This window comes from Euleptes europaea, chromosome 11 (assembly GCF_029931775.1).
Source record: "Euleptes europaea isolate rEulEur1 chromosome 11, rEulEur1.hap1, whole genome shotgun sequence".
In the NCBI taxonomy this organism is placed as follows: Eukaryota; Metazoa; Chordata; class Lepidosauria; order Squamata; family Sphaerodactylidae; genus Euleptes; species Euleptes europaea.
In genome coordinates this window covers 24,873,118-24,892,348 of record NC_079322.1, presented here as the reverse complement: position 1 = coordinate 24,892,348, position 19,231 = coordinate 24,873,118, and the positions used below count along the sequence as shown (strand labels likewise).

Genomic DNA, 19,231 nt, shown 5'->3' with positions numbered 1-19,231 from the left:
AACCAATATAAGGCAGGCATTTATATCTTATGATGTATCATGTTATCAATGTTTGTTATGTGCACGCATGTGTATCATCCGGATAGCAAGACAATTAGTAACTTGAATGATGCTGGTATCCCTCTGGGCAGACTGACTGCAGCCTTTGGGGCCTCCGCATTTTCCTCTGCTATACCTTCCGGCAACACAAGATGGCAACCCTATCCCGTTATTTCAAGGCATCCATGCAGCAGGCGCTACGACATTCCTGATGTGTTCCCTAAAGGTAAAGGTAGTCCCCTGTGCAAGCACCGGGTCATTCCTGACCCATGGGGTGACGTCACATCCCGACGTTTACTAGGCAGACTATGCTTACGGGGTGGTTTGCCATTGCCTTCCCCAGTCGTCATCCCTTTACCCACTAGCAAGCTAGGCCACAGAAAACCAAGGGAACAGAAACAAAGCCCAGCTGTTACTGTAGAAATTATTTTCTCTACACATTCCTTCAAACTATATACTCTCCTATTCCATCTGTGGAGGGAGGTAGAAAGATATTTATTTAAAAGCACTTCTGATTAGTATTTACACCCAAAGTGGAAATTTCTAGTTCTCACTAGAGGGCATGGACAGCAGATTAATCTCTCTCTCAGCTAGAGTTGCCAACCTCCAGGTAATAGCTGGAGATGTCCCTCTATTACAACTGATCTCCAGCCGATAGAGATCAGTTCACCTGGAGAAAACGTAAATGGCAGCTTTGGCAATTGGACACTACGGCATTGAAGCCTCTCCCCTCCTCAAACCTCGCCCTCATGAGGCTCCACCCCAAAAACCTCCCGCCGGTTGCCAAGAGGGACTTGGCAACCCTACTCTCAGCATATGGGGGGGGGGGAGACCAGAAGACAGAGCTGGGGTACAGGACACTATACAGAGGCATGCACAGGTGGCGAGATGTCCCATGCCAAGTTTAAGAATGGCAGGGAAAGAAAGGAGAAGAATTTGTCCTGACAGCTGCCGCGCACCCTGGTGACTGAACCAGGATTCGTTTGGGGCAAGGGGAGAGGGAGAAGAGACAACGTCTTCTGCTTTTCTAAGATGAACTGCCTCGCGCTTCTCCTTAATGGCCTATGCTTCAGGCACCTGGCCAGGCTAGCACGGCTCTCAATCCCTGCCAGCGTCCCCACTTCCATCTCTGTAAAGCCCCTAGTGTCCTTTATTTATTTGCTAGTCTTCTATCCCACCTACAACAAGATCGGAACAAATTAGATTCCGTCAATACATTACAGCCGTTTTGTGTTAAAAAACGGAACTAGGACTCAAGATTAAAACAGCCCCAAATATATCTGTAATCAACAGAATCGGGAAATCTGAATCTAATGCAAAATGGCGCTCCTCAGGACATCCAAATATTGGTCTCAAGTGGACCGCTGAACGTTTGTTCTCGTTTATCTCAATAAAGCCTAAGCGAGCAGTCCCTATTTAATCCAAAGTGGGAGGTAATAGTCAGCCTTTTGCCGATGCATGGGTATGTTTTGATATTGGCTGTCTTGAGTGGCTGCAGCACCCCAAAGTGCTGAGGCATAAAGATTTTGCAAGCCCACAATTCAGTTGTTAAAATTGCTCTGCTGCAAACCCGGATGCGTTTCGTGTCAAAGGAGGGGAAGCCATGAGAAAGCAAGCCAGTGTTTTCTGCTGGTCAACTGGACAGACTGGATTATATTGACAGGTACGGATAAGAAAAACAATTCAGCTTTGGACATATCGAGTTTGAGGTGCATTGAGACATCCGTACAGAAATATCAGGTGGGCAGCTGCAAACATAAAACTGCATGCAGGATGAAACGTTTCTGGCTCAGTGCCTGTATAGCTACAAGTATTTCACCAAGACAGTATGCCTGACCCAAAACACTTGCTTCCATTATCAGAAAGTTATTTCCCGCTCCCAGGTCATTCCTCTTCCCTTCCTCCCTCTCTCACATTTCGTTTATCTCCATCCTCCTCCTCCTCCTGCCCCGTTCTAGAAGACCTCTCCCTGCGCTTTCGCCCTACCCCAGAGTACATCCATGGGGTTGAAAAGGGGGACTGCTGTTCCCCTGACCTTCCTCCACCAACCCAGTTTCCCAAACCACAGCTTCCTTTAATCCATTTACAGCTTAAATGTGGTACAAAGCTGCTACAGGGAAGAATGTTTAATGGGGGTTGGGGAGGAGAGAAATAGAGAGAGAGAGAGAATGAGCGCCAGCTGCGATGTAGGCCAGGCAAAACCAGGGTCTACCTGCATTTTCTCTCTCTTTTGCCCTTTAAAATCCCACTCATTACTCATCAGTATCAACTGGCATCCCCCCCCCCCGCCGCCCCCGCCTTCAGACGGCTTATTTTCTGGTGCAGAGAGCTTTCAATCTGGGAGCTGTAAATCCCTAATATATTGTATAATCGTGAAACTCGGATTCTTAACATCAATCTCCTCCAGAAAGGGGGTGGGAGAAATGTGGCTGTGGGTTGGGGTGGGGGGAAGATGTGTGGGAGGAAGAGAGATGCAGTCTCGGTACTTTAGCATCACAGCCGAGCAGGCGACAACAGGCGTCAAAGGAGGAGATGCCAAAATAGTGTGACTGTGCCACATCCCGGTGTCAGTCTGCCTGTGGTTGCTGGCCTCAGCCGTTACGTCGCTCCGATGAAGCAGAAATCCTTCTCCTCGGAGAGATGGAGCAGCACAGTAGAAGCTGCCTAACAGTCTGGGATGAGAAAGGTTAACAGACAAGATCTCCTGACCTCAGGAAAATGGCTCCTGTAAGACGTTGTGACTGAAAACAGGAGAAAGTGGCATCTGTATTTCTGTCCACTTTATTCATGTATACCCCGCCTTTCTCCCCAATGGGGACCCAAAGCAGCTTACATTGTTCTCCTCTCCTCCATTTTACCTTCACAACGACCCTGTGAGGTAGGTTAGGCTGAGAGTGTCACCCAGCAAGCTTCCATGGCACAAGAGGGGATTTGAACCCCGGTCTCCCAGATCCTAGTCCAACACTATACTGGCTCTCATAACATACCATAACATCCTAACAAGAACTTGCTCCGATTTCCTTTCATTGTATATTTTCATCGCGATTGGTTATCTGCTGCTGCTAGGGAAGGTGCAAGAGTTTGAAGAAGAGCTGGTTTTTATATGCTGACTTTCTCTACCTTTTTAAGGAGAATGAAACTGGTTTACAATCTCCTTCCCTTCCTCTCCCCACAACAGACACCTTGTGAGGTAGGTGAGGCTAAGAGAGTGCAGAGAGAACTGTGACTAGCCCAAGGTTACCCAGCAGTCTTCATGTGGAGGAGTGGGGAATCAAACCCGGTTCTCCAGATTAGAGTCTACCGCTCCTAACCACTACACCACACTGGCCTTCACCTACATAGATCATGTGGATATGTGGTGTTCATCATCTTGTGCATTTAGTCACCTGACTCTTCATGAACACCTGCAGCCCAGTTAATAAGAACCCATGAAGTTGCCTCATGCTGAATCAGACCATTGGCCTAACAATGTCAGTACTGTCTATTCTAACTGAATAGAATTGGAAGGTACCACCAGGGTCATCTAGTCCAACCCCCTGCACAATCCAGGAAATTCACAACTACCTCCCCACCACCACATCCCCAGTAACCCCTACTCCATGCCCAGAAGATGGCCAAGATGCCCTCCCTCTCATCATCTGCTTAAGGTCATAGAATCAGCATCGCTGACAGATGGCCATCTAACCTCTGCTTAAAAACCTCCAGGGAAGGAAAGCTCACCACCTCCCGAGGAAGCCTGTTCCACCGAGGAACTGCTCTGTTACTGACAGTAGCTCTCTAGAGTCTCAGGCAGAGAGAGGTCTTTCACATCACCCACTGCCTGATCCTTTAAACCAGTGGTTCCCAACCTGTGGGTCGCGACCCCCAAGAGGGTCGCGAAGTGTTTTCTAGGGGGTCGTCGCTGGTCGCTTTTTCCTTCCTGCCCACCTTCCAGCAACTGGGCGCGACCTCCTGAGGGCGGGGGGGGGGCGCCGGCCTCCCTCTCGCCTCCCGGCTCCCCTCCTCCTCCTCCACCGCCGCCTCTCCTTCCCCGGGTCCAAGCCCCAGCGCCTCCACCGCCGCTCAGCTCAGCCTCAGCAGCCCGGCGGCGGCGGCCCCTCCTCCTCCTCCTCTTCCACACAGCCAAGCAGGCTGTTCCTTGCCCGCCCTCCTCTTCCTTTCCCGGTCTCCCCGATAATGGGGAGGGAGACTAAAAGGCGACTGCAGCGTGGTCGCTATTCTGGCCTTCCGGTGTGCCTTTCTTTTGGGCGGCCTGAAAAGTTTGAGAAAAAAACGTAAATATTCAGAAGACTATCTAAAATTTGGCTTTACCACCTTGATCAGCAATGGCATAGAGAAGCCACCAAGCGTTTTGTGCAATGTTGTTCTCAGTGCTGAATCTATGAAACCTTCACAACTCAAACGTCACTTAGAGACAAAACACTCAGCCACAAATTTTGAAGCGGGTTACCCAGATGCAAGCACAACCATCGCATTAAATATTAATTAATTATTTAATGAAATTAGTTAATTAAATATTACGTTGGAATTACATTCTGAAAAATCTATTTTTTAATGTGTTTTCTTTATCCTGTTGAAAATGTCATTTTATGGCTTTATGCAAATGTGGCGGGGGTGGCAGGTTACTTGGCAATTGTAAAAGGGGGTCGCGACTCGAAAAATGTTGGGAACCACTGCTTTAAACTGACACGCCAGGGACTGAAGAGCAGATGCTCAGTCATAGTTCTAACACATGCCTTTTCTGATACATATTAATATTCATGTCCAAAAAAAAAAAACAAGCGGGCCAGCAACTGATGGCTCAGAATCTCTTGGTAGTTTCCCCCCTTCTATACTTTCTTTCATAACAATGATGTCTTGCAACACTTTTCTATGCTTACTCCTGCCATTTTCTAGGCTATTCCTGCAGTTGTAGTGCCCCTAAAGGTAAAGGTAAAGGTCCCCTGTGCAAGCACCGGGTCATTCCTGACCCATGGGGTGACGCCACATCCCGACGTTTACTAGGCAGACTTTGTTTGCGGGGTGGTTTGCCAGTGCCTTCCCCAGTCATCTCCCCTTTACCCCCAGCAAGCTGGGTACTCATTTTACCGACCTCGGAAGGATGGAATGCTGAGCCAACCTCGAGCCGGCTACCTGAAATCGACTTCCAAATCGACTCAGGTCTTGAGCAGAGCTTGGACTGCAGTACTGCACTTTGTGCTACGGGGCTGTTGTCCCCCTACCAACAAATATATTTGATCATCAATATCTCCTGTGTGAATATACAAACTGGAGGAGAGTCTAAGCTGCTTTGGTCTTCATTGGGGAGGCAGAGTATAGATGGAGTAAAAATAAAATGAAATCAATATACATACACATGGACACATTTATACGTGTACGTGTGTGTAAGAGAGACTTCAACTGATTAAGGGAGATAGTAACATGTTCAATACTTACTAGAAGATTTTCTGGTTTGAGATCTCTATGGACGATGTTCTTCCCATGAATATAAACCAGAGCGCCACACAAGTCAGTCATCATGAGAGCGGCATCGCGCTCTGTGAATTTCACACTTTCAATGATGGCATCAAACAGGTCTCCACCAGGAATGTACTCCATGATTAGATAGATCTCTGCCTCCGTTTCAAATACTTCCATTAGGCTGACGATGTTGGGGTGCGACAGACTCCTGATGATCACAATTTCATTTTCCAGCATGTCTTCCTTCCCTTTCAGCTTTGACTTATCAATGATCTTCATGGCATACGTCTGATTGCTGCTGCGGTGGCAGCACTCCATCACAATGGCAAAGTTGCCGTCTCCAATGGTCCTGCCAATTTCATAGCACTTCTCCACATCTGCTCTGCTCTGGACATTATGCTTCAGCCTCTTATCACTGGTCCTGTTTGAACTGTTCTCTTCTTCTTTGCCTTTGACTTCTCCCTCCTTTTCATGCCTCGCTTGTTCACCTTCTCCATGTCCCACCTTCTCTTCTCCTCCCACCGTTTCCTCTTTTGACTTCCGTACTTCTTCTCTCTTCCCCTGGATTTTTGGCAGTTTATCTGCCTCCATTTCAGAACCCTTTAGCAACCAACAGCTTTGATTCACTCTAGAACATTTTCTGTGCTCTTTTTTCAGTTCATAAGCATCTCCTACGATGGTGCGCTGGTTTTCTATTGGCCTCATCTTTACCTTCCCTAGTTCTTTGTCATGATTCTCATGGCTTTGCAGGGTCTGCTGCCTCTCAACACTCCTCTTTGGCTTCTCCAGCTCTTCAGGGGCATGGCTTTGTGAGGCTGTCCACGTACTCGGACAACCAGCATCGCTCCACATCGTTTCCCCTTCTTCTGCTGAGTTTTCAGACAATCTCCGGCAGTTTCGCAGTTTCACAGTCTTTTCCACATGGTATCTTGGACACAGTTTCATATTCACATCCCTGTTGTCAAACGGAAGATCGGCTGGTCTCTCTTTCTGCAGTCTTTGCCGGATTTGCCTCTCTCTTTGGCATTTCTCGCATCGAACTATCATGTCTGAGCTCTCCCCTGCGGTGCTTTCAGGGTATCTCTCCTGGTCAAAATACCTTTCAGTTTCTCTAGCTTTTCTCAAAGGCTTCGCATCCTGCTCTCCATTCCAGCTGTCTCTGGACCATTTCTTTTTGCTTCTCACCTTCTCCTCTTGCCTGACCTTGGTTTGAGCTTTTACTTCATGCCTGTTTATCAGTTTAGGAGACAAGGGTTCCACGCAGTTCTTGGCCATTATAGGCTCAAGACCATTTTCTGTCCTGGAAGTCTTTTCATAGAACCTGTTCTTGGGCTTTTGGGGTTGCTCCCAGTCCTGTGTGGTTGCAGTAAGAGTAGTTCCAGCAGCAGGAGCATAAGGGTTTTCAGGATAAAGTTCTTGGATTGCTACTTCAAGGTTCTTCAAGGTTAGTTGCTCCTTCCCCATAGCTATGAATGCATCACCTTCTCTAAAGAAGTCAGAAATGCTTCTGATTTCCCTTCCCTTTAAATTGTATAGTTTTCGCACACGGTCATTCTTCCAGCGCGGAAATCCCAGAGCTTCTGATATGTCAGCGATTAGCTGTTCAAACGACTGAACAGAACGCCGATTTAGAAGCAACGTTATCTTCCTTACTGTGTGACCACAAGGTTTTACTACAGTGACAATCCTTGGCTTTACTGGACTGTTCTCTGAGTGAATAGTATGGAAACCAGTCCGGGAGTTTATAAATGGAGAATTGTAACAATTGGTACCAAAGAATGGTTTTCCAAAATGTCCACGGCCAATTGGCGGGCAAGTACCTTGTAGCCTCCTCTCAGTTATGCCTGCGCTTATACAATTTATAGTATGATCAAAAAATCCTCGCGGCTCTGCAGAAAAGAAAGAAAGCACATGAAAGATAAGATTTTTTCCCCCTCTTCACAGTGAACCTCTAACATTTTCTGCATAGTAGATGGATAAAGTATGCACACATGCGCGAATACAGACAATGAAAGCTACTAAGGATATTGCTACTCGTCAGCTATTCTCAACTATGATGTAGCTGTTTAACTCAGCATTTTAACAACTGTTTTCTGACCATTTTGGAACACAAGAATGTAGAGACGAAATCTCACTGTAATGTGCTTGTCACTTACCAAGAACATGCCTAGAAATTCTTAGATGTCATGAAAAACACAAAGGTAAATAGGCCATCCAAAATAGCTATTAGGAAAGTAGATTACATAATCAAATTCTATTTCTAGGTGTTCCTGCCAGTCTGTATTCTTGTTTGATTTGCTGCAATATTCATAAAAGATCTTTTTTTTAAAAAACAGGACATCATTTTTCAAAGGCAACAAAGGAGTATGGCTAATACTGTCTGAGAAGGAATTTTGGATTTATTTCTATCCAGGCCAAAGAAAAAGTTTGTTAAATAAATTCAACTAAGAAAAAGCTCTCTTGCTACAATGTACTATTTTCTGAAAGTAAAATACAAAAACCAGCTAAATTTAAAAGAAACTAAAAAATCCAAGACACATCATAGATTATACATACCAAGTTGGATATAATTTGATATCTGAATCTATGGCTGATTTAATGTAAAGGCCTCCTACAGAAAATGTTCAGTATCATCACAGCAATAGTGATGCTCAGCTATATAATCAGCAGAAGTTCCATATGCTATCATCTCTATCCTAAACCAGTGCCTTGATAGTTAAATGGCTGGAGGGGGAACAAGCTGAAATTGAATCAGGTTGGAAAAGCTGATGTTCTACAAGTTGAGTATCCCTTATCCAGACTGCTTAGGACCAGAAGAGGTAAGTATTTCAGATCTTTCCATATTTTGGAATATTTTGGAATTTTTGCATATGCATAATGAGATATCTTGGGGATGGGACCCAAGTCGAAACACGAAATTCATTTATGTTTTATATATACTTTATACACATAGCCTGAATGTAATTTTAAACAATATTTTTAATAATTTTGTGTACACTGAACCATCAATGGCGCTGCTGAGGGCCTGTGAGTAATGCCTGCATGCCGGCTCAAAACGTCCGGTTTTCGCATCAGTCCGGATATCGGATGTCTGGAAAAGGGATTCTCAACCTGTAGAGGGTACTGATATGCCAAATCTGGATACAGTGAAGTGTCTATGAAACTGGACAGATCGTTGTGGGGGAGGGAGGCTTTCTTGAACACAGCCTTGCTCTTTGAGGAGTGGGTTGGCATGGTGGCGAAGTGTTTATCACCTATGCATCTTGTCCACCAATTGTTACCCCTGAACTGGCCATGATGATTCATACTGTAACCTCTAGGTTAGACTACTATAATGTGCTTTATGTGGGGTTGCCCTTAAAGTCATCCCATCAACTCACAAAGAATTCTAATTCTGCAGCAACTGCATTGATTACCTATTTGTTTCTGTGCTCAAGTCAAGGTGCTAGTTCTTACCTATAAGGCCCTTTATTACCTACATACCTGAAGGGCTACCTCTACTGCATAGGTCCTCGCAACAGTCACTCTTAGAGGTGCCATTGTTTCAGGAATTGTATTCTTCTGCAGCTAGATCTTGCTTTTTCTTAGTGATGGACACACAACACTGTGGCATATAAAAACCAACTCTTCTTCTTCTCATTCATGGAGAACCAAACCAAGGTCTGGCATTTTGTGGGAACCAACCCAATAAACAACACTGAGACCTAGTGCTGAAAATTAGGCTCCTTAAACAGAAATTTCAGCTGTTAGAGCAGTAATCCATCTTCCTCCAGCTGTAAAATTAGGCAGTCCTCATGCTTTCAGGGGAAAGATTTTTCTAGCCAGTGCTGAGGAAGACCAGCAGTTCTGCCCTGCCCTCCGCTGTTATCAGCCCTGAGCTATAAGCCTGCTGCCTGGAGAAAGGGCTTAGACCTGTCCCACTTAAGATGAGCTCCATCTGAGCATTGTGTCAATTGTTGTTTCTATTGTGTTGTATTGTACTGTTGGGTACGATTTAAACAGTAAGCCACCTTGCTTGGCTTTCTTCTGAACGGTGTGCCAGAAATTAAGTGAAGTAAAGTGAAATAAAATAAAGAGCTGAAACATTATGGCCATTAACGCATGGTCTACTTTAGGGAGAGTTTGTCCCTCCTCTGTAGCGCCCCTTTGGATCGCGAGTTCAAAAAATTGAACACATAGACCAATAAGGCGTGCCGCCAGGAAGTGAGAGAGGTGCGGGGTTCCGGTATCGGGTGGAGGCGGGCGGCATGGCCCCGTGCACCTCCACCGCACTGTCCCAATGGAGGTGAGGGGGAGCCGGCGGCGGGGAGGCAGGTGGAGGCAGCGGCATGGCTCTGCACGCCTCCACTGTGTCATCCCAACGGAGACGGCAGGACGGGCGCCTCCTTCCAGGTAGAGGTGAGGGGAAGCCAGTGCCGGTTGGAGGGGGAGAGTCAGGGAGCCGACTCATAAGCTTGTGCTCTGGCAAGCTCTCGCATTTGTAGCGGGGTTGCTAAAAAGTCGCAATAACAGAGGAACTTACAAACTCGAGGAAGCTCTGGGATGGGCCGGGCCGAACACGCAGGCCGTGTGTGTTTACAGAGTTAAATCGCACCATGCCAGGGAGATTTCCGGATTAAACGGCCATGCGTTAATAGCCTATAACAGTGAATTTCAGGGAACTGCAAGCACTAACAGCACATTCCTGAGAAGAGCCGGTGGCTGCGCCCAAAGGCCTTTGGAGGCCGACGGAGGCCTCCGCTGGCACAAGGGTCCACAGCGCCGGCGTCTGGGCGGTGCACGCCGGCGTTTGTGGCACCAGTGTGCAGGGCCGCCCACGGGCCCAGACACTGCCAGAGCCTGCCGCCGGCGTCCAGACGCCAGCAAAGGCCGCAGCGACGACCCAGAAGGCATTCCCAGGGCGTAACAGTGTCCTGGGAGGTGTTCCCAGGGCGTTCCAGCGCCAGCTGGGGGGCAGGGGCACCATTAGGTGCCCTCCTAAGCCATTATGGCTTGGGAACGCCCCCTTTTATTTTTGCAGAGATACACCACCTTTTAGACACGCCACCTTTTAGGTGGCTTATCTCCCATGCAACCCTATGTGGGTTGCACTGATTTTTGGCGCCAGGCAGAGGTTTCGGCCAGGCCAAAACCTCCTTAGGAGTCGGCAGCGCTGCGTAGCCTCCTAAGCCTGGTGCTGGCATTCCGCTCAGGGATGCACTGCAAGTATATCTCTTCTGCATTTAACTTAAATTAATAACTGCTTAAGTTACAACCAGCAAAAAAGCCATATCCCACCAAAGCTGGAATCAAAAGGGTACATACACAGTTCTCTATTTTGCTTTCAAGTATACTGGTCAGGGCCCGGGGCGGCACTCATGACCCCCACTTTTTTCCCCCAGCAGCCCAAATTAATATTTCCCTGTTATATCTCCCAGGGAAAGCAGAGAATTCAAATAAATTATTAGTTCTGTGAAATAAGGATCAGAAAGAGAACTGAAACTCTTCCGTAACAACTGCAGCCCAAAAATATGCTAGAAATTTTATGCACATCTGTATTCTGCACACACCTGTCTTCAGTGTGGCAACAATGCAAAGGAAAGTGGCATCATTTGCTGTTGCAGCATGACCTCAAGGCTTAATTAAAACTGTACCCCCTGTTCTGCTCTATGGTTTAGATGGCTATGGCCATTTATACCTGGGTATAAATGACTCGCGTTCTCCACCAGACAGACTCAGTTCTGCGTTGGAGTTACACATGATTTTTCTAACCCTCAGAGTTCACCCCGCTCCCACCCCACGCTTTCCTTGTGTTTTCCTGATGCTGTTTTGCCTAGAATTTAAAATCGATGCCATTCAAATCGTTCAAATCGATGCCATTTGTTTGCATATGGCAAGCCTCCGTTCAATATGCCATTTGTGTGCATATGGCAAAATAAGCAGGCAAACCTGCTTATTTCTCTAACACCATGATGATCGCAATTCTCCAGCCACCCCCCACCTTTTTGTCTGTGTGGAAGTACTATTTTAGCAATAAAACGCTAAATATATAAAAATTGAGAGGCAGCCAAGGGAAAGATCCAGTGCTCCCCACCCCTGCTTCAGGTAACTCATTACCTGAATGCAGGGGGGTGAGGAATCGCCAGATCTTTTTCTTGGCTGCCTCTCTCTTCATTCTTATTTATTTATTTAGTGTTTTAGCGCTAAAATAGCACGTTCACACACTCAAAAAACAGACGGGGTGGCTAATAAATTTTGTCACTTGTTGATGTTACAACACATCCAGAGACGTAATTTTTTTTGCGCCAGATAAGTGTGTGAGCAAATTACCACATTGAAAGACCTACGATTGGTGTTATTAATTCACATTAATATAAGGTTTACAAATTTCAGATAAAATGCCTTGTAAAGTGCATTTCAGGATATGTTTTGGAATAATCATGTTTTGTAGACTTTGACCACTGAGGAAGGCCCAAGAGGCCAAAACGCACTCGGTCTTTGGTCATTTATATTTGACATATCATCAACAATGTTGATAATTTTTGTAACAGTTTATACTTGTGATTTTATATGTGGCCTGCTGCCCAGGCCCAGTGTTTTTATCCATTTTATTGTGTATACCTAATAAATATATAAATATATTTTAAAATAATTTTTAGTTCTCAGCTCAACCTTTACGTTCCCTGTACTTTTGGGGGGGGTGAGTTTGTTTTTTCCCCCTATTTTGGTTAACTATTTGGATTAGGTGGGGACTGTAACAGAACTCTATGGCACAAAAAGATTCCTAGAGAGACCTGACAGCACTTCCAAGTTTTCCCCAAAAGTGACATCACTCAGTCGCTGACAGCGTTCCCCCATGCCCCCTCTCAGACTCCTGCATGGCCTGGCAACCCTAGGAGTGTAAATTGGGTGAAAAGGTGGCCTAAAAATGTTTTAAACAAATCAATAATAAATTATTCATGGGCCTGATGAGAAAACAGCAAGAAGCGTCGATCCCCCACTCCCCAAACTCAAGAAACTATATTAGCCCTGGCACAGCTAAAATTATAGTGCACAAAGAGCTGCAATGTGACAGACTCACAAATCACTGCACAGAAGTATGTATAAATGCAAACTAAAAGAACAGCATCTCTTTTACATATGCGTGCCTGGACTGTGCTCAGTCCAGGTCATGGTTTGCTTACGTAACGTGCCCAGGTTTGCAATGCATGAACAGCCATTATCTGTAGGTTTGTAACTTGAATCTTTTAGAACTATATTGACTTGGATCTCCTGTTCCTTAAGTAAATTATTCACTCTGGCAACTTGCAACGCCAGCGTAAGCTGCGTGTGTATGAGACGGGTACAAAAGCAGGAGCAAAGAAGGTAGGACGCTAAATAACAAGTGTATTAAATTAGTCAGATGGAAACAAAATGTGATCACAGGCATCCTTTTACAGCGAGTGAGTTTTATGTCGGCATGGTTTACGTACACCTTAGAACTGGAAACCTGCCTTCTCGCTCTGGGACAGAAAATGGCAAGCCGTGAAGGTTTAAGGAAGTAAACAGCACTGTGTATTGAAAAAGAGGAAAATGCACACTTAAAAAACTAACCAACCTAATACACTCCCACAGATACCAGAAATGTCACACTGATTGAGTATCCCTTATCCGGACATCCGATACCTGGACTGATCCGAAAACCAGCCCTTTTGAGCCAGCATGAAGGCATTATTCACAGGCCCTTAGCAGCATCACTGATGGTTCAATGTACACAAAATTATTTAAAAATATTGTTTAAAATTACATTCAGGCTATGTGTATAAAGTATATATAAAATATAAATGAATATCGTGTTTCGACTTGGGTCCCATCCCCAAGATATCTCATTACGTATGAGCAAAAATTCCAAAATATTCCAAAATACAGAAAGATCTAAAACACGGACCACTTTTGGTCCCAAGCAGTCCGGATAAGAGATACTCAACCTGTACAATGTGCGTGAAGCATTGCCTACTGCCCCAAATTTTGTAGTAGTTCATGAACTCAAGACAAGAAAGCAAATTTTCAAGTTAACTTTATTTCAGTGTTCCTGACATTTAAGAAGGGTACTTCCCACCTCACATATATCCATTTGAACACATGAAGCTGCCTTATAGTGAATCAGACCCTTGGTCCATCAAAGTCAGTATTTTCTGCTCAGACCAGCAGCAGCTCTTCAGGGTTTCAGGCAGAGGTCTTTCGCATCACCCAGTTGCCTAGTCCCTTTAACTGGAGATGCCGGGGATTGAACCTGGGACCTTCTGCATGCCAAGCAGATGCTCTACCACTGAGCCACAGCTCCTCCCCATTTGTGCTCATTATTTTTGGAAACCCATGTCAGCTTCTCTCTTTGCTAGTGGAGTGAGGGTATGTGATGAAAATGATAGGAGCCATCACATTGTTTCAAGTTTTTAGGGGGAAGGAAGAGCCATCTCCGTTGACAGGTTACAGCAGCAAGTTTTGCGACCATGGCCTGGCACAATTCTTCCTGCCCAATGAAGTGTTATTTTCAACCTGTCAAAACAATTCACAGTTTCAATCTAGAAACGATTTGGGATTCTACCCCTTATAGAGGTGGGGCAGTTCAACATTCGGGCTCCTTATTTCAGAAATTGGAATCTGTCCATGGGATTCTGCAACTTTTTTCCCCAGCACAACTTCCCTACTTACTTCCTGCCTCAATCATATTTAAGGCAGGGCCTAACCAATCCCAGATGTTGGGTGGCTATGGTGCCTAGAAATTTCATTGTGGCACCCAGTATTTTCAGTATTTGATTTCACTGCAGTGTGTCTTGGTGATCCTCAGAAGTACAACCCTTATCACTTCTCATCAGAATATATTGTGTGGTATAACAAACAGATGTCATTGCTGGTTTATATGTCAACTTTATATAGGCTTGCCAGGCCCCGTAGCTCCACTGGTGGGAGCTTTCCAGGGCTGTGGCTGCAGCGTGCCTGGCGTAACGCGCATGCGCACCCCACGAAACGCACCTACGTCACTTCCGGGTTTACCCGGAAGCGACACGGATGCTCTAGCGATCTTGGCCAAACCATAGAGTTTTATCTGAGATTGCCAGAGCATCCGCGTCACTTTCGGTTTACCCGAAAGTGACACGTGCGCTCGTGTGCACACAGTGCACGTCAGCCATCAGCTGGTAGGCAACCCGGTGGATCGGAGGGATTTTACCTGCAGGATTTTAACCGCGGGATTTTACCCGGGATTTTACCTGCCGCCACCGGGCGCTTGGCAACCCTAACTTTATACCTTCAATGGTGTAAACCAAAGGGTTAAAGATATCGAGCGACAAGTAGATCTAGCAAGAGTGCCCCTATTTATGGCTCCCCCCCACTCCAAATTTATCCTTGCACCGGCAGCCTATCTCCGTTACTAAGAGATGAACAAATATAGAAGGGCTTTTACCTTGGCTAGGTGCGCAGCCTTACCCTCTGCTATGTTAGAGGGGAAATTCAAGAAGATACCCAGGGCAGAGAGACTATGCCCCTGCAAATCCGGGGATTTAGAAACCACTGAACATGTTCTCCTGAACTGTAACTTTTACACTATACCCCATTCTAAGTTTATTGAGCCCCTCATACTGAGAATGGGACCTGACAGGGAAAGAGAAAAGATAGAAAAGCTCCTACAAGGAGATAATCCCTCAATCACCTCTCAGGAAGCAAAATTCTGAACGGCTGCAATGAAAATTCGTTGCCACAGAGCAGTCTCTTAGTCCAAATGGCAGATGTAACTTGGATGTTATGTATTTATTTATTTATTTATTTTAAGTGACTTAAGACTCGGACTGTAAACTTTTGTCAGTAAGACCATTTTAGTCCATGTATCTTGTTTTATCTGGCCAAGGGCCGCAAATAAACTTATCTATCTATCTATCTATCTATCTATCTATCTATCTATCTATCTATCTATCTACCTACCTACCTACCTACCTACCTACCTACCTACCTACTTTCAATGGTGGTAGATACATCCATACTTTATACCTTCAGTGGTGGTAAATACATCCAATTCTTATCCAGCTGCTGTCTATACTGGCTCCAATATTCAATTAAATGGAGCTTTTAAAAGCAATAATGAAATCATAAGAAACTGGGAAGACAGGTTAGGGTTAGAGGTTGGCTTTTTGTTGTAGTGATGACAACCAGGCTACTCTTTTATTTATTTATACACTACAGCACTTCTGACGTTTTTAATAAAATCACAAGAAACTGAGGAAGAAGAGTTGGTTTTTATATGCCGCTTCTCTCTACTGCAAGCATTGTTTGGCCCGAAGAAAGCACTGATGTGACATCTCCAGTGGCTCTTGCAAACCGAAAGCAACCACACTTGGAATAGTTTATGAGAATGCTAGAACACACGCTCAATTTGAAACTCCAAAAACAGAAGAGTCTGTGATGCAGCCTAGGTAATAAAAGCTAGGCAGCTAAAGGTCAAGTACGACCAAACAAGGTGACTTACATTAGGAAAATATCAAGTTTACCTATTAGCATGCTAAAGGCTCCCAACCTTATCAGCTCAATTTCCAGAACTTAATTTCAGACCACAGGACAAATAATTGGAAAAGTGATCATTTACTTTTAGTAGGAGCAAATTTTTCTCTAGATTCACAGACGCAGTAAGCACATCTTAGGATATTAAAAATAGGCTTTTACACAGAACTCAGAAGCCCCGTGGCGCAGATTGTTAAGCTGCAGCACTGCAGTCCAAGCTCTGCTCACGACCTGAGTTTGATCCCAAAAGAAGTTGGTTTCAGGTAGCTGGCTCAAGGTTGACTCAGCCTTCCATCCTTTCAAGGTTGGTAAAATGAGTACCCAGTTTGCTGGGGGTAAAGTATAGACGACTGGGGAAGGCAATGGCAAACCACCCTGTAAACATTGTCTGCCTAGTAAACGTCGGGATGTGACGTCACCCCATGGGTCAGGAATGACCTGGTGCTTGCACAGGGGACCACCTTTACCTTTTTTACATAGAACACTTAGGCTTTTACATAGAACACACACACACATTAATCATATGGGTATTCCACACTTCCCCAAATCTCAGCACAGCTTACACTCATTTACGTATATGAAATGTCTCGTTTAATTCTCACAAGCACCCTGCAAGGAAGTTTTAAGTTGAGACACAGTGGCTCATTCAAGGCCACCCAGTAACATTCATGGCTTGGGCCAACCTACACGCAGCACTTGGGGAGGGGGACTTTAACTGCCTCCCCTTCAAAACTCCTATCAGAAGGGGGATGAGGAGGGAATGTATTTAAACCTGAGATTCTCTCTTCTGCCACTAAGCTCAGTACTCCCATATAAAGCCATTTCTGAGCCCAAAATGACAGGTAACGGCTGAACAGTGGCTGGAATCTGTTACACCTAACTACAGGCTACACTCCAACCCCTATTGCCAAAAACCCTCAGTCTTCTGAATTCTTCTGGAACAACAGACTCTGCTTTAAGAATGATTACTGAAAGTCTTCATTACATGTCTAAGTAATTACTTGCATTAGTGCCATAATTAAGACGACATAAAATTACACTCACAAGAGAAGGAAGCTGGGAAATGTTCCTGATTTTCATTTTCAATAGAGCAAATTACTTTCCAAGCAAGATAAAGAACTTTCGAGCGCTACTGAATTAATTACAACATGCGGCCTCGTATAAACTATTTATTTTGGAAGTCAGGAGAACGCAGGAAGTTCACCCTCGAGACTTGCCCGGCTTGTTTGTTTCCAAAAGCATTAGGGCTTTTAAACCTGCTCAGATAAAACATTCCCCTCTCCAACCACCTCTCTGCCATCTCCCCCTGATTTAAAACAGAAGCAGGTTCTAAAGGCGTCTGTTCAATCCCCTGCCAGGTTCTACAGCTAATTTCATTGGCAAGATGATATAAACCGTCCTGCCGCAAGGGGTTTACCGCAGATCATCAGGGGAGGTCACAGGAAAAGAGGGAGGGTGGCATAATCTTATCCTAGTTGGTGAATCATAAGAGATATGGATTTCTATCATGGGGACGCTGGCGAGAAACATGAGGTAGCTGAAGTTCCAGGTTCTGCAGTTGACTGAGAAATACACACGGAAAGAATAAATGGGCCCAGATACTGGGGATATAGCCTGATTTAGCGATCGTGGATGGGGTTGCCAGGTCCCTCTTTGCTACTGGCAGGAGGTTTTGGGGGCAGAGCCTGAGGGGGGCGGGGTTTGGGGGGGAGACTTCGATGCCATAGAGTCCAATGGCCAAATCAGCCATTTTCTCCAGATGAACTGATCTCTATCGGATGGAGATCAGTTGTAATAGCAGGAGATCTCCAGCTACTACCTGGAGGTTGGCAACCCTAATCATGGAGGGAAAGCAGTAGCAGAATATTATAGTTCACAGGCCAATGTTCATGTGAAATAAGATATTCTGGAAGGCATTGTGATGTTTGTGATGAAAACTGCTTTGGTGATCCCAGATCCACTGTATATGTAAGTGGGATAAATTGTATTATGTTTACATTCTTACGCGCTTCCTCCAGGGCAATGTTCTTCTAGATGTTTCTTATTCAGCTGCTGGCTGGCCAAGCCCGCCTTAGCTTCAGAAGTGTACCTCTATCATGCATCTTCAGATCAGGATACCATCACATAGCATATGGCTAACCTGACATTACGGTAGTAATGTGGGTAATGCCGAGATCCTATAAAGTAGAAAAGGCACATCTGAAATGCTGGAAGGGACCCTAACTCCTCTGCAGAGTTCAGGCTCCCCCCCCCCCTTTGACACAGCTACTGTACAGCCCTCGTTCTTTACAGAAATGGTTATTTCTAATGGTATCAGGAAAAGGGGGCTGTGTAGAAACAGTTCCATGGAGTGAAGCACACGCACCGCTTGTTCACATATACAAGTGCATTGAACAGCCCATTTTCTGCTTTATAAGAAATTGGCATGATCTTCATTTCCTCCCATCCTATTATTTGAGCTTACTATCTAGGGGGAATATCTGGCTGCAATATCTCTCAGCAGCGACTTCCCTTTATGGAGCTCCATCTATTGTTCTATTGTTTTAGCGTGGCTATTTGATTTTATTGTTTTAATGAATATGTATGATTAACTGTAGGATGATTTTAAGTGTTACCCGCCCTGAGCCTGGCTGTGGCTGGGGAGGGCGGGATAGAAATTTAAGATAATAAATAATAAATAAAACTATGCTATGAAAGCAAGGAGCAATCCAAGCGCACATTGCTTTAAAACCTGTTAATTTTTAAGTTTATGTGTATGCCTCAACAGAGCACAGGAGCAGAATTACTGGGAAACATCTGGCCAGCTTCATCACAACACCTGACAACTGTGCTTCAGCCTCCTTCCTGCTTGCAGGGATAAAAGGCTGGACGTGACCAGAGGCTAAGGTTGCCAACCTCCAGGTACTAGCTGGAGATCTCCTGCTATTACAACTGAAGTCCAGCCAATAGAGGTCAGTTCACCTGGACAAAAAGGCCGCTTTGGCAATTGGACTCTATGGCGTTGAAGTCCCTCCCCTCCCCAAATCCTGCCCTCATCAGGCTCCGCCCAAAACCTCCCGCCGGTGGCGACGATGTACCTGGCAACCCTACCAGAGGCACAAGCCAAGGGACTCTTTACGTGGCCGCTGAGTGACCCAACCACTGGATTCAGAACCTGAGCCCAGTATGTGACTGGGGTGGGGGTTGTGTTTATTAATTGCATTTTGCTTATTAAGATTGTAGG

General features: G+C 45.4%; 1 protein-coding gene across 1 annotated transcript in view; it reads right to left on the bottom strand.

Moving 5' to 3' along the window:
• Window positions 1-19,231, bottom strand: part of DCLK3 (doublecortin like kinase 3) — a 37,161-nt gene that overhangs the window by 6,265 nt on the left and 11,665 nt on the right. Inside the window, exon 2 of the mRNA XM_056857435.1 lies at window positions 5,476-7,388. Within this exon, the coding sequence (XP_056713413.1) occupies window positions 5,476-7,388 (1,913 nt within the window). The remainder of the gene's footprint in view (window positions 1-5,475; window positions 7,389-19,231) is intronic.